Raw genomic sequence first — 25,918 nt, forward strand, 5'->3', positions numbered from 1 at the left:
AAGCCCTGTCTGCAAAGATTCGTGCACTTATTCATAAAGTTAAAGTCTTGTAGTGTGTCCCATGCCTCTCCATAATTTGCCCTTATTCATGTAAACTGAAGACGTGTTTGGTTCAAATTTCTAAAAATAGAGAATCAAAAAATTGTACAAAAATTGTACAAAAATTGTTTGGTTGATGATTTTTAAAAACCGTTTTTTAAAACCTCAATCAGAAAATTAGATTGAGATAGTTCTTTAAGATATGTAAAAATTCAAATAAATTATTTAATGCACCTTTCAATTGATTGGTTAAAATGTAGAGCTTGAGAACTCTCCTGAGAGCATTACACTTAAGAAAAAATACATATTTTCATAAAATTATTTTATAATTATCTTATATTTTTTTATTTTTAAAATTTTAATTACTATTTTTAGATGACAAATCAAACAAATTCTCAATGTCACCGTCATATCTTGACTCATCACTTTCCAATCCACCTTCTCTTACTTGGGCCTCTCTCCCATGCCATTTCATTTTTTGTCATCTAGCTCTGAGATTAAAGATTATCTTTTGTGTCGCTAGCTTCCTTGTGGGTCTTTATGTAATAATTTTATGTTCCTTGTGTAATTTACATCAGATTAAGATAATGATTCATTTTACAAGTTATTCAGTGACATAGTAACAATAATAAAACCCCTTGGGACTTGGGAGTAACGGTCATCTAATACTCCGCCCAATAAAAAATACAACTTTCCGGCCGGCAGAGTGTATTGTACAGGAATTATAGTCGTCTACAGAAGGGTCTCTCTGCATTGTCCGGAGGGAGAGATTAGAGACGCCCCAACGATGGCGACCAAAACTATTATCATTCTCTCACTTTCACTCATTATCTTCTTCAACGTCTTCTTCTCTACATCTCTCTTCAAACACTATGACAACGATGATCTCAGTTTCATCGAGGAGGTCGACGGCCACGACTCGTACCAGCCGCCCCCGCCGCCTTGGCCGATCGACGACAACGACGTGGTTGTGTTGAGGGAATCGAATTTCAGCGACTTTGTGGAGAAGAATCGGCACGTGATGGTGCTATTCTATGCGCCGTGGTGCTATTTCTGCAAGGCTCTGGCGCCGGAGTATGCTGCGGCCGCCACGGAGCTGAAGGAAGAGGCGGTGCTGGCGAAGGTGGACGCGACGGAGGAGCTTGGGCTGGCGCACAAGTACAAGATTCAGGGGTATCCTACTATGTTTTTATTCATTGGTGGTGTTCACAAGCCTTATTATGGTGACTATTATGGTCATAGGAAAAAGTAAGTTCCTTTTTTTTTTTTTCAATTGCTTTGATTTTAAATTGTGATTATTTATCTCATGGTTTTGCTATGGAAATGGAGAAGAAGAAAGGGAAAATTTTGATTTTTAATTTTCAAGAATGTCATCTTTCTGTTTAAGAGCTAAGAATAAATTGAAATAAAAGACCAAAAATAACAATGAGGTTATTAAAAATGACTTTAAAAAGTTAAATATAGTAAGTGAGATGGCTTGTGATAGAAAAGATCGGAGTGAGAAAATTCATATAGCTAACCCATTCATATGAGATTAAGGCGACGGCAACAACGTCGATGATGAATAAACTCAATTTTATTATAATTGGTGAAGCCTTCAATACCATCTTTTGAAATGTTTCTCCATTTTTCATCATTTTTGGACTAAGATCTTTCGAGCATTAAGAATGAACTTCATTTTCTAAAAGCCTCCACTCCCCTCAACAATCACTGTGCTCAAATGGTAATATATCAATATCTAATGTGAGTTCATTTACACTACAGAAGAAACAAATGAAGAACAATAGTTTGAACCCTTGCTACTCTGGCAAGTACCTTCGTTTGTGTTTGTCCCTTTGGTCAATTATCTATCAGATGAATGGTGTTTTCCAGTGTGTACACAGGTTTTTCGACTCCACCATATTTCATCTCACTTAAAGTCAAATAATTAAAAGAATAGCTACTTGAAATAGCATCAGAAGATTCCAATAATTCTTAGAAATTCAATATAATCTTTTTCAAATTCAGATTCCCCAAACTTTTTGGTCTTTTTTTTCTTGGCAATCCAAAATTCTGTTTTCCACCCAAACACGAGCTTATTTACTCTCAGGATTCAAACTGAACATATTGAATTTTCGTAATCATGTTATGAAAATTAGCTAGGGTGCCATTTTAATAAATTATAGTAACAATACTAATTTTTAGATTGAATATCACTGTACATTTATGAGCAAATACTGTTGTCTCTTCTGCTAGTTGGTGTAACTAGATCTAGTTTTCCACTGTTTAGTCATGCTTGAAACTTCAAACTATAATACTCAGGGATGCTATTGCGACTTGGGTGCGGAAGAAGATGTGCCCAACCATAGAAAATGTTACGACAATAGAAGAAGCAGAACATATATTGTCAATATTGACTGCTGGATCAAAAATAGTTTTGGGCTTCCTCGACACCTTGGAGGTATTTCCTCAATCAAGTTGGGATTCAAATTTTTTTTTTTCACACTTCAAGTAGATAATTTTTTTTCATTTCCAAATTAATTAACCTTAACCACTCTAGTTTTTATATAGCATAAGAAACACTAAGTTTAGTGTGCAGCCTCAGAGCCTCTGAACTTCCGTGAGATAAAGTTTTGTGACTCTTGGAGTGGGAAATATGTGAGTGCAAAGACTACTCTTTGATTAATTTGCTTTTAAACTCCATTTCAAAACAATATTTGTAGGGTCCAGAAAGCAAGGAGCTTGCTTGTGCTTCAGGACTGGAAGATGATGTCAACTTCTATCAGACTGCTAGTCCTGATGTGGCTAAGCTTTTCCACATCAGTCCTCAATCAAAACGTCCAGCTCTGGTCTTGGTGACGAAGGTGGCTGAAAAAATTAGCCACTTCAGTAAGTCTTCCCAACATCTCAACTGATTATTTCTACTTTAAATACGTTTCACAAATATTCACACTTTCAGATAGGTCTACAGATAGTCAATTCACCAAATCGGGAATAGCTGAATTTGTATCTGAGAATAAGATTCCTCCGGTGACCATCTTTACCAGGGAAAGTGCTCCACTAATAGTTGAGAATCCGATTAAGAAACAGGTAAAAACTTGTGATAATATTTGAGGTATTAATTTTCTTCATTGACAATAGTGACTGATATGCATTCTTATGCCCTTGGTCTAACTTACTTTTCCACATATGAATTCATGCAGAATGAGGGAGATGTAAAAGTAGTGGTTGTCAATGACTTCGATGAAATTGTTCTGGATGAGTCAAAAGATGTTCTTCTTGAGGTATTAAATTTTCTTCATTGGCAGTGAAATCTAATCTTAATCAATTGCCTTTTAATTATTGCTTCATTCTGATGTTTGGCTGTGACTGGCTTTATGGTTTTAAATCCAGATATACGCTCCTTGGTGTGGGCATTGTCAATCGCTGGAGCCAATATACAACGAACTCGCCAAGCATGTAAGTGGCATTGATTCACTTGTTATAGCCAAGATGGATGGAACCACAAATGAGCACCCAAGGGCCAAGGTACTAATTGCAAAAGACCTTCATTATGTTGTAGAGTTTCTTTCTCCTCCAATACTTTCATTCTCTAATTGCTCATTTTTAAGCACCAAAAAGAGAGCCATGATTCATTTGAGTATCGTGCTTGTTGGATGGATGGAGTGGCTGAATGTCGTAACATTTCTTCTCCATTATGTTCTTCAGCAATAAAACTGAAAACAATAAAGAACAAGTTACGATCTTTGAGTATCGTGCTTGTTGGATGGATGGAGTGGCTGAATGTCGTAACATTTCTTCTCCATTATGTTCTTCAGCAATAAAACTGAAAACAACTAAGAACAAGTTACAATCTTTGAGTATCGTGCTTGTTGGATGGATGGAGTGGCTGAATGTCATAACATTTCTTCTCCGTTATGTTCTTCAGCAATAAAACTGAAAACAATTAAGAACAAGTTACGATCTTTGCATCTGCAGGCTGATGGCTTCCCTACGCTTCTTTTCTTCCCAGCTGGCAATAAGAGCTTTGATCCGGTCAGGCTGATGTTTGAAATTTTTTATTTTAACAAAATAATACCACACTTCTAGCGAATTACGTGATGTTGCCTTGTATGATTTTCGGTTTTGCAGATCACTGTGGACACTGACCGTACAGTAGTGGCGTTCTACGAATTCCTTAAGAACCATGCCGTTGCATTTACTACTAAACATACACAGGAGAATAATATGTTACAAGCAGCATTGACTCATTGAGTACTGGTACGTGGACTGAAACACTAGAAGGATGAGCAAAGAGTGTACTTGTGATCATTTTAACTTGATACTCTTTTCCCCCAAAACTGTTGCATTCATATTGTACCTGTGGATTATTGCAATACTTGCAATGCTGTGAATGTTGCATAAATATGTTCGAGGACCGGGGAGAATCTCAACATTGTTGTGCCAGTTGGTAGGTTTTGAATAGGGAAGGAACATGGAGCTAAAAACTATATATGCCACTGTTGTTTTAGAATAACGACAACGAGTGTGATACAATGAGGAAAATAATTTTTCACGTGTGAATTTTCTGCATAACTCTTAGAACTTCCACTGAATGTTTCTTTTCTTTGGAGCATACACGATTAAAAAAACTGTATCATATATATTGATCGATAGGGGAGCCTTCCTAGATATTAGATTTAGGAAAGAGTTAACATTCAACATTTTGATGCCCTTACAATTGCTTAATTAACAAAAATCTTTGGCCTCTGATATTTTCTATTTTTCAGTCTTTGCAGTTCTTGATGAGGAAGCAAACTAACAATACCCCCCATTTGGTGGGAGCACATTTGGTCATTGAATCCACCCTGCTACAAGTGAGATTGTGATAATAAATTCACAGCAAACCATATTCTACAAAAGATTTTATAAATCGAATTATTTGTGTGGTATCGTATAAGTTTGTAGTTTAATCTGACTCTTAGAGGAAATGGTGCTGATTCTTCAGCTTGGTATCAAACCTGGATTGTCTTGTAGATAGTCTTGTTCAGTAAATAGTTGTTTGAAATATGTTAAACAAGAGTGTTGATTAATCAAACTGCACAATTTTATGCATTTTCATAATCATCTCTCTTATTTTGGCTACTAATGAATTTTTATTTCTATATTATGTTATCAAACTGCACAAAGATTGCTTGCTGGCTTCTTCAGTAATGGCTTGATAATGACTCTGGAGCGAGAGGCATAGTTTTGAGGAGGTGTTTGGATGGAGTGAAATGGAAGGGAAAGGTTGAAAATGTAGAGAACGTTGGGCAGTCTTTGTTGTAATTCAGGGGTAGGTCATAGGTGCTTAGTATATATTGCTTCATAATATTTAGAAACCTTTCTTTTTATTTATTATTATTATTATTATTTTTATTTATTTATTTATTTTTTTTTATTTTTATTTTTTATTTTTTTTTCTGGGTAAGGTAATGTTATTGTACAAAATTTCTACTTAGAAATTTATTTGTTGTTTTTAAAAATCTATAATCTAAACAAGCTAAACGGATTATGTGTAAAGTTTTTATTTGTTGTATTTAAAAATTTTGTGTTCCAATTTTTAGGGTATATATTTCTTACATTGCCATAGACTCTCCATTTGCTTAGATGGGAATAGCAAGAAAAGAAAGGAAATAAAATTTTTCTCTAACACTTTAAGGTTAGTAGGAAAAGTAAAATTTATCCATAACCATCTAATTTTTTCATAAAAAATTTCCCTACAAAAAATACACATTTTTTTTTTTCTTCATGGAAAAGTTTGTGAACTTGCAAGTTACAATAATATCATTTCTTTTACGATAAGTTTTTACTATTTACATCATAAAATGATAATTTTTCATAATTTTTTAAAAAGTTTTCATATACTAATAAAAAACACAATAAAAAAACTTATTCTCTTTTTATTCACTTTCCACTATTAATTTTCAACTTGCTCTTTGACAAGAATGTTAGGGATTAGTAGTTAGAAAGGAAGGAGAGAGTAATATTTAAATAATATATATATATATTGTCGACCACGGTCTTGTCGAGTCTTGTACTTCATAATTCATCGTCGGATACAAATAATTCTCTTGTCCCACAAGTATGGGATAATTTCCTTGAAGTTGCAGAAAAGATATTATGTTTCTTCAATTGTGTTTTATTGAAATTATCTTGACTTTAATTCATTTTTAGAATAATTGTGATGACTGAGTGTATTTCAATTGTAATTCACTTCATATATATATATATATATATATATATATATATATTTAATAAAGTTCTAAGGTAAATATAAAAGTAAAGTGTGAATATAACTTGATGTGGTCCAATATAAATTACTTGAATATACAATTACTAATTTGCTATATACATTTCACTACTCTATCACCACCCATTATGACAATTGCCATAAACTTTTATTTCTTTCTTACTATTATCATATTTTATGATCATGTACAATAATTAAGGTATGCATTTAACTATTTAAACCATGAGAAAAAAAAAAAAAAAAAAAAAACCCATTTAAACGATGATTATATGAATATTACACAATAAAAATTAATATCAAAATTTATTTACAATAAATCACTAAAATCAGTCAATTTTTCTATTCTTTTTACCAAATTAAACTATCCTCAATGACAACGACCTAAATTTTACTTGCAAAATACTCGTGGTCTTGTAGTCTTGCACAATAACACGTGTCTCTCCACAATTCGTCTTTTATTCTTGTTAACTGAATCTAATAATTTCTCGAATGTCAGACCAACTCCCGACTTTCAAATTCACCCTCTCTTTCTCCCTCTAGAAATTCTCTCTCTAAAATGTCTCTGCAATGTCCGGAGGGAGACGCCCGGGGGACTAGAACTCTTCTCATCCTCGCACTTTCACTCCTCATCTGCTTCAACATCTTCTTTTTCTCTGCAATACTCTCCAATCACCACGACAACGATCTCGACGGAGATCTCAGTTTCCACAAGGAGAAGTCCTCCGGTTCCAACGGCCGTGACTCGTACTCGCCACCACCGATCGACGAGAAGGACGTGGTTGTGTTGAGGGAATCGAATTTCAGCGACTTTGTATTGAAGAATCGGTACGTGATGGTGGAATTCTACGCGCCGTGGTGCGTGCACTGCCAGGCCCTGGCGCCGGAGTATGCGGCAGCCGCGACGGAGCTGAACGGCGAGGCGTTGCTGGCCAAGGTGGATGCGACGGAGGAGTATAAGCTGGCGCAGAAGTACAAGATTGCGGGTTATCCTACTATGTTTTTCTTCATTCATGGTGTTCACAACCCTTATTCTGGTCAGAGGACAAAGTAAGTGTATTTATTTTTATTTTTATTTTTCCAATTGCTTTAATTTCCTTTTTTTTTTTCCCGATGAATTTGATTTTGAATTATGATTATTTGTCCCATTAACTGGATGTGCTATGGAAATGGAGAAAAAAAGAAAGGGAAGAATTTCATTTTGAATTTTCAAGAATGTCATTTTTCTTTTTTCAGAGCTAAGAATAAAATGTGTAATACTCAGTAGAAGATAAAAGACGGACAGGGTGACCAAAAATAACATGGAATGAGGTTATTAAAAAATAAAATGTGTGAAATTTCATGTACTAGAAAAGATTGGGAAATAGAGAATTCATGCGGCTAACCCATTCATATGTGATTAAGGCCAAGATGATGATGATGATAATGAATAAACTCGATTTTATCATAATTGGTGCCTTCAATACCCTTTTTTTGACATATTTTTCTCATTTTTGATATTTGTTTGAGTAAGATATTTCAAGCATTTAGAATGAACTTATTTTTCTAAAGCCCCCACTCCCCTCAACGGTCTTTTAGCTCAACATGGTAATATTTCTATTTCCAATATGAGCTTCTTCACACTACAGAAGAAACAAATGAAGAGTAACAGTTTGGACTATTGCTACTCTGGCAAGGACCTTAGTTTGTGTTTGTCCCATTGGTCAATAATCTATCAGATGAATGGTGTTTTCCAGTGTGTACACAGGTTTTTCAAGTCCACCATAGTTCATCTTTCCCGTATGTCATAGCGAGTTTCCTCTTACTACCAACTTAGGTTTGACTTTAAATCAAATTAATTAAAAGAATAACACTTGAAATAGCATCAGAAGATTTGAATAATTCTTAGAAATTCAGTTAAATCTCAAGGTGATATGTTTGCAAATAATGAAAACGGAGATGACGAGGACAAAGGATTTGGGTTCTCAGGAATACATGAACAATGATGGTCTGTGTTAGGGTTCTAGAACCTAAATTGATCTTTTGTTTGGAGATCAACCACCATTCACCAATAATCCTTTGAATTGGGGATTAGCCACCAAAAATCTTAAATTTTCATTCTTTCAATTCCATTCCCCTAATTATGTTACATTAGCATCCTTATATAGGAAAAATAAGGAAATATATATTGCCTAAATCAACTAAATAATTGGAAATAAGACTGGCTGAAGCAAGAGTGGGAATGGCAAGATTTACAACTTTGCTGAGAGGGTAGCTTTGGGAAAATCGAGAATGGTAGAAAGTTGGGGCAAATAATAAAAAGGGACAAAGGCAGTATCAGATGATCCTCCTTGTGTTAATGCAACTCTTTAAATTCATAGGCAATTTGATACTAGCTTGGATAGTGGAATATCCTATGGAGGTGCTCCTCTTTACTGGTCCACCTTTGTCTTACTGGGTTGGGGTCTAAAGACTCTAAACTCCCATCCTTAAGGGCTAGGGTTCGAGGCTGGTACAGGGAAAAGAAGAGAAAAAAAAAAAGGAAAAAAAAAAAGAGGTGCTTCTCTTTCAGTTATCCTGGGTAAGACTTGGGCAGATCCTTAGTTTGCTCCTAGGTCTATTGAATTGGACCGTGGGAACTCATTTGATTTTTGTTTTATGGGGTTGTAAGATGATTAAGTCAAAAATCCCAATTTTTTTTTTTCTTCGTTTCTCTGCAATCCAAAATTCTGTTTTCCACCCACACATGAGCTTATTTACTCTAAGTATTCAAACTGAACATATTGATTTTTTTTTTTTTTTTTTTAATTTTTTTTTTTTTTCACGTTCTGAAAGTTAGGGTGCATTTTAAGAAATTATAGTAACAAATACCAATTTTTAGATTGAATATCACTGTACATTTATGAGCAAATACTGTTCTCTCTTCTGCTAGTTGGTGTAACTAGATATAGTTTTGCATTGTTTATTCTTGCTTGAAACTTCAAACTATAATATGCAGGGATGCTATTGTGACTTGGGTGAAGAAGAAGACGTGCCCAAGTATTGACAATGTTACGACAATAGAGGAAGCAGAACGAATATTGACTGCTGGATCAAAAATAGTCTTGGGCTTCCTTGACGCTTTGGTGGTATTTCCTCAATCAATTTGGGTTTTCAATTTTTATTCTTATTTTCCTTAATAGACATCTATAGCCAAGTATTATTAAATTTGCCGTTAGTTTCCCACCTCATGAAATGCATATGAGTTGAGTACCCCTTATATTTTACTCGCTGCATTCTCTGAATTACCTTGACGATATGTTGGTAGAGATATAGTCTACAACAAAGCCAGGTTGATACTATGCTTTTTTAACACTGCTAAAAGTATTTCTCAAGTTTTTGTTGATTATTGAGGAGAAGTGTTTCTTAGTGTGTTTTTTCCTGGTAACTATATTTTGCTCTATACTTCCATTTTCCAATCTATTAATACATAGAGTACTGAAAAACGATGTTCTTCTAACTTTATTCTTTTTGGTTTAATTGAAATGTATTGGTCCTTAAATATATCATTATATCCTAAAAATCATAAATAATGAAATAGACTTATAAGTTTACAAAAATCAATCAACTCCTAATAAAGTGTGAATAGTGACTAATCTTATTTAGTTGAAGGCTCTTGTGGCCTGTGTGTTTTCATGGACTTGTTCAGGTCAAACTCGGGGGAAAATAATATTAATAAAATGAGCCCAAGAAATTATTATTATTATTTTTTTTTCAAGTAGATAATTTTTTTAATTTCCAAATTAACCTTTACCACTCCAGTTATATAATTAGTTTGTGGCAGTTATAAATGGTTAATTCCATTTTATATAGCATAAGAAACACTAAGTTTATTGTGCAGCCTCTGAGCTTCCATAAGATAAACCTTTGTGACTCTCGAAGTGGGAAATATGTGAGTGCAAAGACTGCTCTTTGATTATTTCGCTTTTAAACTTCATTTCACACAATATTTGCAGGGTCCAGAAAGCAAGGAGCTTGCTGCTGCTTCAGTATTGGAAGATGATGTCAACTTCTATCAGACTGCTAGTCCTGATGTGGCTAAGCTTTTCCACATCAATCCTCATTCAAAACGTCCAACTCTGGTCTTGGTGAAGAAGGAGGCTGAAAAAATTAGCCACTTCAGTAAGTTTTCTCAACATCTCAAATGATTTGGCTACTTTAAATACGTTTCACAAAAATTCACACTTTGAGTTAGGTCTACAGATAGTCAATTCACCAAATCGGCAATAGCTGAATTTGTATTTGAGAATAAGATTCCTTTGGTGACCATCTTTACCAGGGAAAGTGCTCCACTAATATTTGAGAATCCGATTAAGAAACAGGTAACACCTTGTGCTAATGCCTCTTATCTCATATGAAGGAATTCTAATATTTCACAATTTTACATAATGTTTTTTTCCCCCCTCTCCAGTTGTGGCTTTTTGCTACTTTGAATGATTCTGAAAAGTTTATACCTGCATTCCAGGAGGCAGCAAAAGCTTTCAAGGGAAAGGTGAATATCGAAACTGACCCTTGTTTTGAGCATACCTAGTTACCATGTATACCTACACCTACCTAGTTACCATGTACGGATGACTTGATCATCACGCACCTACCCCCAAATGTTCTCCTATAATATAGGACCCTTGTGTACTCGTTGATAATGCAATACAATATACATTCTCCATATATTCTCTAACATGTAATCAGAGTCTGTCGGTAACAATCTTATCAGTTTATCGTGCTCACCGCCGGGGATGGCACCATTATCTCCATCTCCGGCGGCGGTCAATTGTCAAAATTCTACAAACAAAACCATCTAGTAGTATTTTTTTTCCTCCGCCAAAAAACATCACACTCCACCACCGTTCCGCCATCAGTGTTGTCACTCCACACATGGTGTTCAATCACTTCCACTCATTGGAATAGGTCTTCCAGGAACTATTTCAAGTTTCAGATCACATCACTAGAAAGAACAGCCTTAGACTGTTGAAATGCTGTCAAAAACATCCCTGAAAAAAGACTCCATGCGCTCTCACGCGCCTCCCAAATTTTTTTTGTCACACCTCCACCTTCACCAACGCCATCAATTTGTCCTTACCTGCAATGTTAGACACGTTAACATCGGTTCAATGACAGACACAATCAGCAACGGTGCCAGTATTTGTGCAACGTCACCTACCACATCAGTTGCCAAGTTGCCATGCAACAGAGGTGCCAAGTCACCTACCACGTTAGTTGCCATGTCATCAAACACGTCAGCTACATCATGGGTGAAAACCCATCTCCACCAAATCTTTTCTGGGCCACTTTCGTGATCTCGTTTCCAAACTCAAGTTGTTTGCATATAACACACTTGAGTTTGAGGGGGGATCTTATATTACAAAGGTACTATAATATCCCCTACCTACCACGTAGGTTTCCAGCACACCTACGCCTACCTAGTTACCATGGATACGTACACCTACCTAGTTACCATGTATAGATTACTTGATGAACACTCACCTACCCCAAAATGTTGTCCTATATATAGGACCCTTATGTACTCTTCAATAATGCAATACAATATGCATTCTCCATATATTCTCTAACAAATAATAATAATTTAGCTCTGTTATGCAATTTCTAAATTTTTTTATCCTATTCTATGTTCTAATGGATGTTCTTTTTGCCAATTGGCTAAATCGTCAAGATTACGTACATGGGAATTGTCAAACCAAAATGCCTGGCTCTGTTATTGACTTGACCATATTGTTTGGTGTGTAAAATGGGGGACTGAATCAGTGGATCACCTTGATGGAGATCTATGGCAACAATCTTTAAAGGGGTATAAAAGGGGCAAAAAGGAGGGTTCTAAGGCTCAAGTCTTAATTTGGCACGTGCTAGATGAAGTGGGCTCCGCTTGGAGTCTTGGCATAATTGGGAGGTTTGGTCAAATTGAATAGTTATGGTAATTTGCATCAGTCAAATATTGGTTACTTTTATTATGCTACAGAGTCAACTATTGATTAGCTCAATTATGGGGTAATCCAAGGGTCATAAGTTGCTATAAAAAGGATAGGATGTAAACTTTGTGATTCGGTGAATGAATGAATAAAGAAATGTCTTTGAACTTTCTTTGTGAGTGATTCACAAAATATGAGGGTGTGAGGCCTTCTCTAGGCGTGATGCCTAGACCTGTTGGTGTGATTCCAATAGGTTTTTGTTATTTCCAAATCCTTTCTTTAACTAACACGTCTTGAACCCAATCCTGTTAATTAGAATTTTCAGCCAATAAACTCTTATATGTTTCAACTATTCGAGGCTGCTCTTGTCCTACATCACACCTTCTCTTACATTGTAAGGTAGCTCAGGAGCTTTGGAGAATTGTGTTTTCTCTTCTTAAATTTGCTGCGTGTAGCCTCAGATGGTGAACAAGTCAACAAGATGATGTTGGTTTGGTTTGTGGAGAAAGGAGTAGAATGAACTACTTATTTCTTTGTGTTGGTTTATTTGGCAAAGCATCTTTTCATTTGAGGTTCATGTTGAAGATGTAGGAAGGATCTTTTGTTTGTTGACTTTAGAATTCTCTCTCTTTGTAATTAGATCTGTGTATGCCCCAGGTGCATTTCAGTTTGATTCCGCTTGTTAAGGTTTCAATAACTTCTTTTTTTTTTCAATAAAAATGGACAGATATATGTTTAAATGTCTTTTAAGTTTAATTCTGTTAAAGTGAGGAGCCATAAAAAGTTACCTTCAATAGTAAAGTCCAACTACAATATAATCACAGTAAATATAGACCCACCATTGCTTTCGAAGTAAATGAAAGTGGATTCTTCTATACGAGTCTCATGTCAACAAGTGGCACATTGTTCATAATGAAGAGAAATGTACTATATCATACTTCCTTAGCATCGCCTTTATATTATGTGCTCTTGAAGTTGACATCTGTGTATTTTGATTGTATCCTTGTTCTAATGCAACTCAGTTTCCATTTAATAATCTATTTTCATTATCTTTTTGGCTTTCTTGCAGCTTCTCTTTGTTTACGTGGAAAAGGACAGTGGGGATGTTGGGCAACTAGAATCAGAATACTTTGGTGCTGCTGTAGATGCTCCTAGAGTGAGTTTTTCCCATTTCTCATGAATCCAAAATTGCTTGGAAAGAAAAAAAAAAAAAAAAAACATAATTTTGGTATGGGTGTTTACATGCAGGTCCTAGCATACACAGGAAATGATGATGCGAAAAAATTTGTTTTGGATGGTGAATTGACCTTGAGCAGCATTAAGGTTTGAATTCACTGTTCCTTTTATGTAATTATTCTAGTTTTATGTTGGTCGAGACTGAGATTTGTACAAATATCAGTTCTCCGAGGAATTAAAATCTATATTAGTTTTCTGTTGTTATATGATCTCTGTCATCCTATAGTCATTTGGAGAGAATTTCCTAGAAGGGAAGCTTAAGCCTTTCTACAAGTCAGATCCAATACCAGAGAAGGTAAGTTGCTGGACTTAATTGCGCTGGTGACTGATATGCACTCTCATGCCCTTGGTCTAACTTACTTTTCCACATATGAATTCATGTAGAATGACGGAGATGTAAAAGTAGTGGTTGGCAATAACTTCGATGAAATTGTTCTGGATGAGTCAGAAGATGTTCTTCTTGAGGTATTAAATTTCTTCATTGGCAGTGATATCTAATCATAATCAATTCCCTTTTAATTACTGGTTCATTCTGATATCTGGTTGTGGCTGGTTTTCTGGAAGATATACGCTCCTTGGTGTGGGCATTGTCAATCGCTGGAGCCAATATACAACAAACTCGCCAAGCATGTAAGAGGCATTGATTCACTTGTTATTGCCAAGATGGATGGAACCACAAATAAGCACCCAAGGGCCAAGGTACTAATTGCAAAAGCCTTCATTTAGTTGTTGATTTTCTTTCTCCTCCAATACTTTCATTCTCTAGTTGCTCATTTTTCTACACCAAAAAAGAGAGCAATGATTTATTAGAGCATTCACGTGTTGGATCAATGGAGTGGCTGAATGTTGTAACATTTCTTTGCATCTATAGGCTGATGGCTTCCCTACGCTTCTTTTCTTCCCAGCTGGCAATAAGAGCTTTGATCCGGTTAGTGCAATTTGTATTTTTCAAACCGATGTGATGTGTAATTTTTTTTTTTAAACAAAGTAATACAACGCTTCTAACATTTTACTTGATGGCCTTGTATGATTTTTGGTTTTGCAGATCACTGTGGACACTGACCATACAGTTGTGGCATTCTATGAATTCCTTAAGAAGCATGCTGTTGCATTGACTACTAAACATACACAGGAGAATAATAATATGTTACAAGCAGCATCGAGTCATTGACTACTGGTACGTGGACTGCAACACCACAAGGATGAGCAAGGAGTGTATTTAAGATCATTTTAACTTAGTAATCCAGAGAAGAAACTACATTCTCACATGAAGGAAAGGTATTAATAGTTCAATTTTCTGCATAACTCTTAGAACTTCCGCTGAATGTTTCTATTCTTACGAGCATACGCAATAAAATATCTCGAGTATATTGAAATACACATGATGATAGAAAATTTATTTAATCAGCACATATTAAAATATATGTATCATATATAGATCAATAGGGGAGCTAAGAATAATTTGCTTATGATGACTTTCATATTGTTTTGGGAAATCTACAGTTTTCTGAAAGGATTTTCATGATGCCACTATAATTCAGATATAGTTATTTTGAATTTGTATTTGCCTCGGTTTTCATTATTATTTTGGAATTAGAATTTCGAGTGCACATTGATAATTGTTTTTTCTTTAAGTGATGGTAAAGAAAGTCATTTTCTTAATGCGTGACGTTGTACCCGTCGATCAATCATCTCATTTCTATTAGCCTTTTCAAGCCCTTGGGAGGTAGGTTTGATGGAAAGCAATAATATGTTTCAACATATCTGCACATGGGAGATGAAAGTAATGAAAAAATGTACTTTCATTTGGGAAGCCTTGATGGTAAAGCAAATTAAGGTGAAGACACCTAGAACTTCATTGGACGATATAAAAATTTCGTAATTTTTCTTGGTGAAAACACTTGTCTTGTTTTTGTTTGCGATTTTGGCTTCAGTTTCCTTCCATGTGATCATCCTAGTTGTTTTTGTTGTACTGCTGAAAGGGTATTATTGAATTGTGCTTTGCTTTTTATTGAAGCTATGTTTTCTTTAAATGAGTTTTCAATCACTACCTCCTGATCCTATGCTCAAGTTTCTGATTACACTTTTTGGTATTACGGAACTGCAATGGGGTTCCTAGAGTTGAGTTTTATTCTATGCCATTTGGTGTCTGCTTTTCTGCAAGGACTGAAATAGATTAACTAGATTTGGGCTGCGTTCTATATATATATATATATATATATATATTTTTTTTTTTTGAGTTTTTCATCGTTATGGTTATAATTTCTCCATATCACTGTCATCTAATTTAGCCTTCCTTGATATCAGATTTAGTAAAGATTTGCATACAACATTTTGATGCCCCTAATTAACAAAAAGCTTTGCCCTCTGATATTGAATGTTTTTAAGTATTTGCAGTTCTTGATGAGGAAGAAAACTGACAATACCCCCATTTGGGAGCACTTCTGGTCATTGAATCCTCCTTTGTACAAGTGAGACTGTGAAAATAAATTGACAGGAAACCATATTTTACAAAGCAGCCTTTTAGTTTATAAGTTTGTAGTTTCGTCTGAATCTTACGGGAAACGAAGCTGATCCTTCACGCCGTATCAAATGACAGTGTTAAATAGTTATTTGAAATAAGTTACAGAAGAAGATAGATTAAAAAAACTGCACAATTATATGCTTCATCATAACATCTCTCATTTTGGCTAGAATTGAATTTTTATTTTTATATTCATGTTTTGGTTCATTGTATTTGATGCTTATCCCTTCTCATTCTATCCAATTCGAAGAGTCACTGCCTTTTTTAGATGATCATACCAATTGTCTTGAGCAATTCTTCAAGTTTAAGCGCAGTTTCTCTCTTCAACATATAAAATTTTCATGTTGTTGACTAGGTACCGAGTCATGCCAACCCTATTGGAGGTCTTTTTTGGTAAAGAGAAATTGGGTTCATTTAAAATTATTTCCTCTTTATTCCGTAATAGTTTCTTTTTCTTTGCAATTCTAATACAATCAAACAAAGAAAATAAATTTCTCTTTTAAATTTTTTTTTTTTTTTTAAAAAAAATTCCTAGAAGGAAAAATGCTTGATCCAAAGCAGATTTGAATGGAAAGTGAAATGAATATAAATAAGTGAACATGCATATTATTTAATAGCTTAAGCTTTTGAATTCGAGGGTAAACGTTCGACTTACCGTTCGTATCATAGTAAAACTCAATCCAATTATTGATCTGGTGTCATGCTCAATCCTAGGCCAAGATCAGACCTAGAGGCGTTTGAGTTTGCCACCTTTACTGACCACAAGCATTAACATCAGAGTTAAATCCAATTCAATCTTTAATTCGGCGTCATGCTAATCCCAGGCCAACCCAGAGTCATTTGAGTATGATTGACTACTAGCATTAATGCTAGGGGTAGTAATTCGTGTTCGTGTATCATAATCGTATCATGTTAACTTAAGGGTATTCCACTTAAGAGGTTAACTTAAAACAACCCATTTAATAATTGTGTCAGAAATCATCAACTCTAACCCGATCTATTTGTTGAACGGGTTAGACGTGTTAACGAGCTTAATGACCCATTTACCAAAATCAGACATTATATTATTTAAATTATTTATAATACTCAATCAAATAATAAATAATACAAAAAATATATACATCAACTAAAGAACTAATAAATATTGTTGTCTTTAGTAATTAGGTTTAAACAAATAATGAATTATACGAGTGATGTTATTACGATTATGAAATTTTACTTTTAGTTAAATTGGTCTAAACGGGTTATATGTGTTGAACCCCTCAACTCTAATATGACACTATTAATTAAACGGGTTAATTGTGTCAACCCCAAATTCATTTAAGGTAAACCCAAACTCATTTATCTATTCTCGTGTTCGAATCGTTTTGACGTGGCGTGTCAAGTTTTGTCATCCCTTTCTTTTTTAAAAATCTCAAATTACGTTTTAAAATTTAAATATTTATATTAAATATTCCAAAACTTGAAGTGTATTTATGAAAATGCATTAATTCTATTTTAAAATTTTATATAAGGCTCGTGCGTTGGGAAAACCAAAGAAAAAAAGGAAAGAAAGATAAACTATTAAAGTGTGATGATGAAGAGAGTAAATGATAAAAATATTCACAATACTTTTGCACAAGTACCTGATTCCTTACTTTATTGTCCGTTCATATATTAATTAGATGGAATAATGGATTTAATTCAATTCAAAAGACAACAATAAATATATCGTGTCATCGTTGTAATCTTAAATTCAAAATTATAAATGGTAATTATGAATTACCATATTAATACATCCAACTTTTTTAGGGAAATGACACTTCTATCCCTAATTTTATAAATTAATAATTATTTTTTTCAAATACAACAATTACTCTCTCAATTATAGAAATATATATTTGTTTCACTCTCTCCATCTTTTTCCATTGGGGTTTAATATTAATCTTTGTATGTAAAAATGAAATATTAGCACTGAAAGCATGTAAGAATTATCAATACTTCATTAGCCATTCAACACAATTGATGTGGTTTGTGATGGTAATTTTATATATTTTTTTCCCTTTTGTTTGGTGTGTTTTGAGTTTAATTTCAATTTTTTTTCTTCATGTGATTTTTAAGAATTAATTTGAAATTTATTTAAATTCTAAAGTTTTTTTTGGTTGAAAAGAAAAGCCCTAACTACTTTGACAATAAAATTTCAAAAACAAGGATTTTATAAAAAAAAAAAACAAAAAAATAAAAAAATTGAGATGCATATTATGTCAAAACCTACGTCAATAGAATTCACCTTCAAAATATTTTCTCTAATTTTTTTTTTTTTTCTCCTTGGGGTATAATTTTTTTTTTTTTTTTTTTTGAAACATTAACAAAATATACTATTAATTAATTGAAAAAAAAAAATCAAAAATTATTTTTCAAAAAAAGTATTTTATAGAAAGAGGAATTTTCAACAAAAGGAATAACTGATATAGAAAAAAAAAAAGTGAAGAAGATGACGATGAAATGGCAATTTTATCTAAAATTAGTTAGTACATTTAATATTCCATATAAACAATTGGTTTATTGCAACGTTAAATTATAATTTTAGATTAAGTAAAGGAGGTAAAAAAAAAAAAAAAAAAAAAAAATTATAGTGCAAAGGGTAATTATGGTATAATAAAATAAGAAGTGATGCATTAATTAATTTATGAATTTTTTTGTCTTTCACATTAAGAAAAATAAATAAAATAAAGTGCAAATGTAAAAAAAACTGAAGCACAAATATAGTCTCCTAATCAAATAATAATAGTAATTTAATACACACATTCTAATCCACTAGTCCGTCACCTTCCATAAAATTAAAACCACCCAAACTTCGAATCTGAGATCCGTCGACGACTTATATTAGCCTCGTAAGGTCAGAGTCATGTAGTGTGACTCACAATAACACGCGTCTCTCCACGATTCGTTCTTACTCTTCCAAACAGAATCTCCGCTCACCACGTGGCAATCATAAGCTCGATTCACGCACTGAATGCGCCAGTGCGAGTGTAACGCCTTCACTTGCTCGACTCTACACACTGTAATGATGATACAAATAAAACCCACGCTAATCGCTCCGCAGACTGTAATCCCCTCTCTCTCTCTAGAAATTTTCTCTCTCTAAAAATCTCTCTCTGCATTGTCCGGAGGGAGACGCCTCAACGATGGCGACCAGAACTCTTCTCATTCTCTTAATTTCGCTCCTTCTCTGTTTCAATCTATTCTCTGCAACTCTCTCCAAACAAGACGATAATGATCTCGACGAAGATCTTAGTTTCCTCGAAGAGGACGACGCCGTTTCGTCACAACCAGATCCGAATCACCAGAGAGATTTCGAGAACTACGACGACCTCGAAGAGGAGTCGTCCGGTTCCGACGGCCACGACTCGTACACGCCGCCGGAGTTCGACGAGAAGGACGTGGTTGTGTTGAAGGAATCGAATTTCAGCGACTTCGTGGCGAAGAATCGGTACGTGATGGTGGAATTCTACGCGCCGTGGTGCGGGCACTGCCAGTCTCTGGCGCCGGAGTACGCGGCGGCCGCCACGGAGCTGAAGGGCGAGGTGGTGCTGGCGAAGGTGGATGCCACGGAGGAGAATGAGCTGGCGCAGAAGTATGAGATTCAGGGATTTCCTACTGTGTTTTTCTTCATTGATGGGATTCACAAGCCTTATTCTGGTCAGAGGCACAAGTAAGTATTTTTTCAATTGCTTTGATTTTTTGGTGAATTTGATTTTGAATTGTGTTTATTTATCTCATTAACTGGATGTGCTATGGAAATGGAGAAAAAAGAAAGGGAAGAATTTGATTTAAATTCTCAATAATGTCATTTCAATAAGCTCAATTTTATCATAATTGATGGAATCTTCAATACCATTTTTCTAAAAGCCCCCAATTACCCTCAACAATGTCTGTGCTCAACATGTTAATATTTCTATATTCAAGAAACTAATTTACACTACAGAAGAAACAAATGAAGAACAGTTGTTTGAACCCTTGCTACTCTGGCAAGCACCTTCGCTCGTGTTTGTCCCATTGGTCAATAATCTATCACATGAATGGTGTTTTCCATTGTGGACTCAGCAATTTCAAGTTGCCATAGCTCATCTCACTTCCTGTCCATCATAGCGGGTTTCCTCTTACTGCCAACTTACGTTTGACGTTATATTAAATACAGTAATTAAAAGAATAACACTTGAAATAGCATCAGAAGATTCGAATAATTCTTAGAAATTCAGTTCAATCTTTTGCAAATTCGTAATCCTCAATTTCCAATTACAATTGAAGAGGAAACCAGTGGAAGTATAAGAAGATGTCTCAAAGAGGAGCTTGTAAAGAGAAGATAATCTTAAACTTCAAAAAAATATATGACGACCCAAGGTGATATGATCATATGTTTCGCAAATAATCAAAATGGAGATGATGAGGACAAAGAATTTGGGTTCTCATGAAGACATGATCAATGGTGGTTTGGGACTGGGTTGCTGAAGCAAGAGTGGGAATGGAGTTATTTAAAACTTTGCTGGGAGGGTACCTTTGGGAAAGTCAAGAACAGGAGAAAGTTAGGGCAATCTAAAATTCTGTTTTCCACCCAAACATGAGCTTATTTACTCTCAGGATTCAGACTGAACATATTGAAGGTTTTTTTTTTTTTTAATCACGTTATGAAAGTTAGGGTGCCATTTTAAGAAATTATAATAACAATACCAATTTTTAGATTATCACTGTACATTTTATGAGCAAATACTGTTATCTCTTCTGCTAGTTGGTTTAATCAGATCTCATTTTGCATTATTTATTCATGCTTGAAACTTTGCAGGGATGCTATTGTGACTTGGGTGAAGAAGAAGACGGGCCCAGGTATACATAATGTTACAACAATAGAGGAAGCAGAACGTATATTGACTGCCGAATCAATAATAGTTTTGGGCTTCCTTGACAATTTGGTGGTATTTCCTCAATCAAGTTGTGTTTTTATTTTTTCTTCTTATTTATCTTTATTGACATCTATAGCCAAGTATTATTAAATTTCCCATTAGTTTCCCTCCCCATGACATGCATATGAGTTGAGTACCCCTTATATTTCACTCCTTGCATTCTCTGAATTACCTTGACAATAAGTTGCTAGAGATATAGTCGACAACAAAACCAGGTTGATACCATGGTTTTTTAATATCGCTAAAGTTTTTCTCAAGTTTTTTGTTGATTATTGAGTAGGAGTGTTTCTTATCGTGGTGTTTCCCCCTGTAACTATATTTTTCTCTATACTTCCATTTTCCAATCTATAAACATAAAGTACTGTAAAATAATGTACTTAACTTTATTCTTTTGGTTTAGTAGAAATTTATGGGGCCTTAGATATATCATGAGATCATAAAAATCATAAATAATGAACTATACTTATCAGCTTACAAAAATCAATTCTTATTAAAATGTGTATAGTGATTAATCTTATCTAGTTGAAAGTTTCAGTAGCTTGTGTGTTTTCATGGACTTGTTCAGGTCAAACTCAATAAAAAAAAAATGAGCCTCAGTAAATTTTTTAATTTCCAAATTAACCTTTACCACTCCAGTTATTTAATTAATTTGTGGCAGTTATAAATGGTTAATTCCATTTGATATAGCATAAGACACCAAGTTCAGCGTGCAGCCTCCGAGCCTCTGAACTTCCATAAGATTAACTATTGCAATTCTTGAAGTGGGAAATATGTGAGTGCAAAAACTGCTCTTTGATTAATTTGCTTTAAAACTCAATCGCACACAATATTTCCAGGGTCCAGAAAATGAGGAGCTTGCTTCTGCTTCAAGACTGGAAGATGATGTCAACTTCTATCAGACTGCTAGTCCTGATGTGGCAAAGCTTTTCCACATCGATCCTAAATTAAAACGTCCAGCTCTGGTCTTGTTGAAGAAGGAGGCTGAAAAAATTAGCCACTTCGGTAAGTTTTCTCAACATCTCAAATGATTTGGTTACTTTAAATATGTTTCACAAAAACTCACACTTACAGTAAGGTCTGCAGATAGTAAATTCACCAAATCGGCAATAGCTGAATTTGTATTTGAGAACAAGCTTCCTCTGGTGACTACCTTTACAAGGGAAAGTGCTCCACTAATATTTGAGAATCCGATTAAGAAACAGGTAACTCCTTGTGCTAATGCCTCTTGTCTCATATGAAGGGATTCTAATATTTTATTGTGTTTACATTTTTTTTCCTCTCCAGTTGTTGCTTTTTGCTACTTCGAAGGATTCAGAGAAGTTTTTACCTGCATTCCATGAGGCAGCAAAAGCTTTCAAGGGAAAGGTGAATATCGAAACTTACCCTTGTTTTGAGTATCTCATTATGAACACCATCCACAGGATGAATCTGTTGGCTTTCAGAACTCGGACTTAGCCATGATAATAGTAATTTATTTCTGTTATGCTAATCTCTACAATCTTTATCCTATTCTATGTCCTAATGGATGTCCTTTTTGCCAATTGGTTGAATCATCCAGATTTCTTACATGGGAATTGTCAAACCAAAATGCTTGTCTCTGTTATTGACTTGACCATTTTGTTTGGGGATATCTTTGTCATTTGTCTAGTGTAGGGATTTTTTCTGTATATAATTGTTTTATTTGCCTTTCAATGGTAATATCTTCACTATGATCCATGGAGTTGCATAAAAGGGCATTACATTACAATAGTGACGACATGTATCAGACCTGGCAACCTTCCCAATCTAGACAGTGTATCATTCACAAGTTTGTTTTTTTGTGTAAAAGTGGTTTTGGGGTGCCATTAGTCCCCAGAGGTGGCTTTTCTATCATGAATGGGGGATGAAGAAAAATGCCTTGTAGATCATCTAATTATTAATTTATTACAGACTGGTGTGCTTCAAATAGGTGTGTGTAAAAGGGGCATGGGAATCAGTGGATCACCTTTTCTTAAATTGTTAGGTAGCTCAGGAACTTTGGGCAATTAGTTTTCTCTTCTTGGAATTTGCTGGGTGTAGCCTAAGATGGTGTCAGTTTGGTTTGTGGAGAAAGGACAAGAATGAACTACCTAGTTCTTCGTGTTGAATATATTTGGCAAAGCATCTTTTCTTTTGAGGTTCATGTTGAGGACGTAGGAAGGATCTTTTGTTTGTTGACTCTATCTCTTTGTAACCATATATATGTTTAAATGTCTTTAAGTTTAGTCCTGTTAAACTGAGGAGCCATAGAAAGTTACCTTCAATAGTAAAATCCAACTGCAATATTATCACAGTAATTATAGACCGGACATTGTTCATCCCTAGAGGAGACAGTTGAATTTCTGGGTTTCTTGGGCCTTAGGGTCCCTTGCGGCCTTTGTGTTGTTCTTGGGATGCGTTCCCTTTTGAACACTTTTCTAATGCATTTTTCTTACTTATCAAAAAATATATATATAGACCAGCCATTAATTTTGAAGTAAATGAAAATGTACTCTTCTGTACGAGTCTCATGTCAACAAATGGCACATTTTTCATCAATGAAGGGAAGTGTACCATATCACACTTCCTTTCAGTGTTTCCTTTATATTATGTGCTCTTGAAGTAGACATTTCTGTACTTTGATTGTATCCTTGTTCTTATGCAAACTCATTTCCATTTTATAATCTATTTTTATTATGACTTTCTTGCAGCTTCTCTTTGTTTACGTGGAAAAGGACAATGATGATGTTGGGAAACCAGTTTCAGAATACTTTGGTGTTGCTGGAGATGCTCCTAGAGTGAGTTTTCATTTTTTTCCCCATTTCTCATCAATCTTAAATTGCATGAAATAAAATAAACTTGATTTTGGTATGTGTGTTCATTTACGTGCAGGTCATAGCATACACAGGAAATGATGATGCGAGAAAGTTTGTTTTGGATGGTGAATTAACCTTGAGCAGCATTAAGGTTTGTATTCACTAGCATTCTTCTAGTTTTATGTTGGATGACACTGAGATTTGCACAAATATTACTTATTTTCTGTTATTGTATGATCTCTGTCATCCTATAGTCATTTGGAGAGAATTTCCTAGAAGACAAGCTTAAGCCGTTCTACAAGTCTGATCCAATACCGGAGAAGGTAAGTTGCTGGACTTAATTGCGCTGTTGATTGATATGCATTCTCATGCCCTTGGTCTAACTTACTTTTCCACATATGAATTCATATAGAACGACGGGGATGTAAAAGTAGTGGTTGGCAACAACTTTGATGAAATTGTTCTGGATGAGTCAAAAGACGTTCTTCTTGAGGTATTAATTTTCTTCATCAACAGTGATATATAATTGCAATCAATATCCTTTTTATTATTGGTTCATTCTGATGTCTGGTTGTGACTGGCTTTCTGGTTTCAAATCAGATATATGCTCCTTGGTGTGGGCATTGCCAATCACTGGAGCCAATATACAACAAACTCGCCAAGCATGTAAGAGGCATTGATTCACTTGTTATAGCCAAGATGGATGGAACCACAAATGAGCACCCAAGGGCCAAGGTACTAATTGCAAAATTGCAAAAGCCTTCATTCTGTTGTAGATTCTCTTTTGCCTCGAATACTCTCATCTAGTTGCTCATTTTCCCACGCCCAAAAAAGAGAGAGATAGGATAACGATGAACTCAGTATGCACTTGTTGGATGGATGGAGTGGCTGAATGTTATAACTTGTAACATTTCTCCTCCATTATGCTCTTCGACAATAAAATTGAATACAAAGTATAAGTTGTGTTTTTTGTATCTGCAGGCTGATGGTTTCCCTACGCTTCTTTTCTTCCCAGCTGGCAATAAGAGCTTTGATCCGGTCAGTGCAACGATTGGCTCTCTCTTACCCCCACCTTTTTTATTTTATATACCACACTCCTAACAATTTATTTGATATTGCCTTGTTTGATTTTCGGTTTTGCAGATCACTGTGGACACTGACCGTACAGTAGTGGCGTTCTACAAATTCCTTAAGAAGCAAGCCACCACCCCTTTCAAGCTCCAGAAGCCAGCCTCTACCCAGAAACCCAAGGTTTCTGAACCCAAAGAGAGCCAGGAGGAGAAGAGCAGTAGCGACAATGTGAAGGATGAATTGTGAGGTTCTATCACATCGGAAGAGGGTTTTTTTTTTTTTTTTTTTTTGTTAGATAAGGTGCTAGTTACATAGATATGAAAATGGCTGACAAGAAAGAGGGGGAACAAATCTCATAATAAATTTATCTTTCTGTTGCAGTTAGTGTTCAATTTAGAACTCTGATAGCTTGTTTCCCTTTGAAGTCTGTGAAAAGCAATAAACTTTTTCATGCCTTGTCATTTCATTTAATTCCTTCCTCTCTCAAGCTATTCTTTCTTTTTGGTATCTTATATAACTTGTGCTGGGAGAATTGGGATCCTACTCTCTTAGGTCGATCGATCGTTTCTATAACCATAACATACTTTGAAGTGAGAAAAGTATTATTTGAAATTCGAATATAAAATCTCTTGTTATCACAATACTTGTAATAAGTAAATGACGATAGTTATGAACTCTTGCCTTTACCGAATTTATTGGTCATCTTTTTCTAACATTTCCCATGCGTGATGCACTATGCTATGAAAATGTCAACTGCACTCTCTCTCTCTCTCTCACACACACACACACCCACAACCACACAAACACATACATATTGACGGAATTTCCAATCTGAATCTCTTGTAAGTCTGTCCTTTTCTCCTTCAAGTCCTTGCTTCTATCGACATTTGTATCTAAATTAACGGTTCTCTCTCTCTCTTTCTCTTTCTACACTAATATATATATATACACTCTGGATTGACTTCTGAGCTCGTTCACTACCTGTCATAGTTAATAGTTTGATCAACTTGTGTTGAGCCATGGCAAGACTTGTTAGACATTGCCTCTATCTTCTTTTAGTATTACTGATTATTAACTTTGATCCAACTTCACCCGCACCTGCATCC

The 25,918-nt window shown here is 34.9% G+C and overlaps 3 protein-coding genes across 5 annotated transcripts; all 3 read left to right on the forward strand.

Moving 5' to 3' along the window:
- The first annotated feature begins 641 nt into the window (after positions 1-641).
- Positions 642-5,413, forward strand: LOC132311935 (protein disulfide isomerase-like 1-4). Its single transcript, XM_059810091.1, has 9 exons — positions 642-1,287; positions 2,341-2,479; positions 2,742-2,907; positions 2,990-3,108; positions 3,222-3,302; positions 3,412-3,546; positions 3,997-4,053; positions 4,150-4,278; positions 4,788-5,413. Exons 1-8 carry the CDS (start codon positions 827-829, stop codon positions 4,270-4,272), a joined length of 1,281 nt encoding a protein of 426 aa, XP_059666074.1. The 5' UTR covers positions 642-826; the 3' UTR covers positions 4,273-4,278; positions 4,788-5,413.
- A 1,377-nt stretch (positions 5,414-6,790) lies between these two features.
- On the forward strand, positions 6,791-16,263 carry LOC132311934 (protein disulfide isomerase-like 1-4). 3 transcript variants are annotated; one of them, XM_059810088.1, is made up of 13 exons: positions 6,791-7,336; positions 9,264-9,393; positions 10,261-10,426; positions 10,508-10,626; positions 10,716-10,796; positions 13,298-13,384; positions 13,477-13,551; positions 13,691-13,759; positions 13,849-13,929; positions 14,029-14,163; positions 14,336-14,392; positions 14,510-14,742; positions 15,853-16,263. In XM_059810088.1, the coding sequence occupies exons 1-12, from the start codon at positions 6,846-6,848 to the stop codon at positions 14,633-14,635; spliced, it is 1,617 nt and encodes a 538-aa protein (XP_059666071.1). In that variant the 5' UTR covers positions 6,791-6,845; the 3' UTR covers positions 14,636-14,742; positions 15,853-16,263. The 3 variants fall into 3 exon arrangements, with proteins under 3 accessions (XP_059666071.1, XP_059666072.1, XP_059666073.1); XM_059810089.1 differs by having other exon boundaries at positions 15,862-16,263; XM_059810090.1 differs by having other exon boundaries at positions 10,770-10,796.
- A 2,748-nt stretch (positions 16,264-19,011) lies between these two features.
- On the forward strand, positions 19,012-25,283 carry LOC132311933 (protein disulfide isomerase-like 1-4). Its single transcript, XM_059810087.1, has 12 exons — positions 19,012-19,682; positions 20,811-20,940; positions 21,765-21,930; positions 22,012-22,130; positions 22,213-22,293; positions 23,637-23,723; positions 23,818-23,892; positions 23,996-24,064; positions 24,154-24,234; positions 24,342-24,476; positions 24,723-24,779; positions 24,885-25,283. Exons 1-12 carry the CDS (start codon positions 19,156-19,158, stop codon positions 25,056-25,058), a joined length of 1,701 nt encoding a protein of 566 aa, XP_059666070.1. The 5' UTR covers positions 19,012-19,155; the 3' UTR covers positions 25,059-25,283.
- Positions 25,284-25,918: the final 635 nt, after the last annotated feature.

Source organism: Cornus florida, unplaced genomic scaffold (genome assembly GCF_030987335.1).
Source record: "Cornus florida cultivar Cherokee Brave unplaced genomic scaffold, ASM3098733v1 CherokeeBrave_3.0.0_Hap2_Chr06, whole genome shotgun sequence".
Taxonomy (NCBI): domain Eukaryota; kingdom Viridiplantae; phylum Streptophyta; class Magnoliopsida; order Cornales; family Cornaceae; genus Cornus; species Cornus florida.

Coding starts and splice junctions, on each gene's coding strand:
- LOC132311934 (XM_059810088.1), top strand. CDS start 6,846: ATGTCTCTGCAATGTCCGGAGGGAGACGCCCGGGGGACTAGAACTCTT. Junction 13,385..13,476: donor CTGCTGTAGATGCTCCTAGA/GTGAGTTTTTCC, acceptor GTTTACATGCAG/GTCCTAGCATACACAGGAAA. Junction 13,552..13,690: donor TGACCTTGAGCAGCATTAAG/GTTTGAATTCAC, acceptor GTCATCCTATAG/TCATTTGGAGAGAATTTCCT.
- LOC132311935 (XM_059810091.1), top strand. CDS start 827: ATGGCGACCAAAACTATTATCATTCTCTCACTTTCACTCATTATCTTC. Junction 1,288..2,340: donor TATTATGGTCATAGGAAAAA/GTAAGTTCCTTT, acceptor TATAATACTCAG/GGATGCTATTGCGACTTGGG. Junction 2,480..2,741: donor GCTTCCTCGACACCTTGGAG/GTATTTCCTCAA, acceptor CAATATTTGTAG/GGTCCAGAAAGCAAGGAGCT.
- LOC132311933 (XM_059810087.1), top strand. CDS start 19,156: ATGGCGACCAGAACTCTTCTCATTCTCTTAATTTCGCTCCTTCTCTGT. Junction 21,931..22,011: donor TGAAAAAATTAGCCACTTCG/GTAAGTTTTCTC, acceptor TAAGGTCTGCAG/ATAGTAAATTCACCAAATCG. Junction 24,780..24,884: donor GCAATAAGAGCTTTGATCCG/GTCAGTGCAACG, acceptor TCGGTTTTGCAG/ATCACTGTGGACACTGACCG.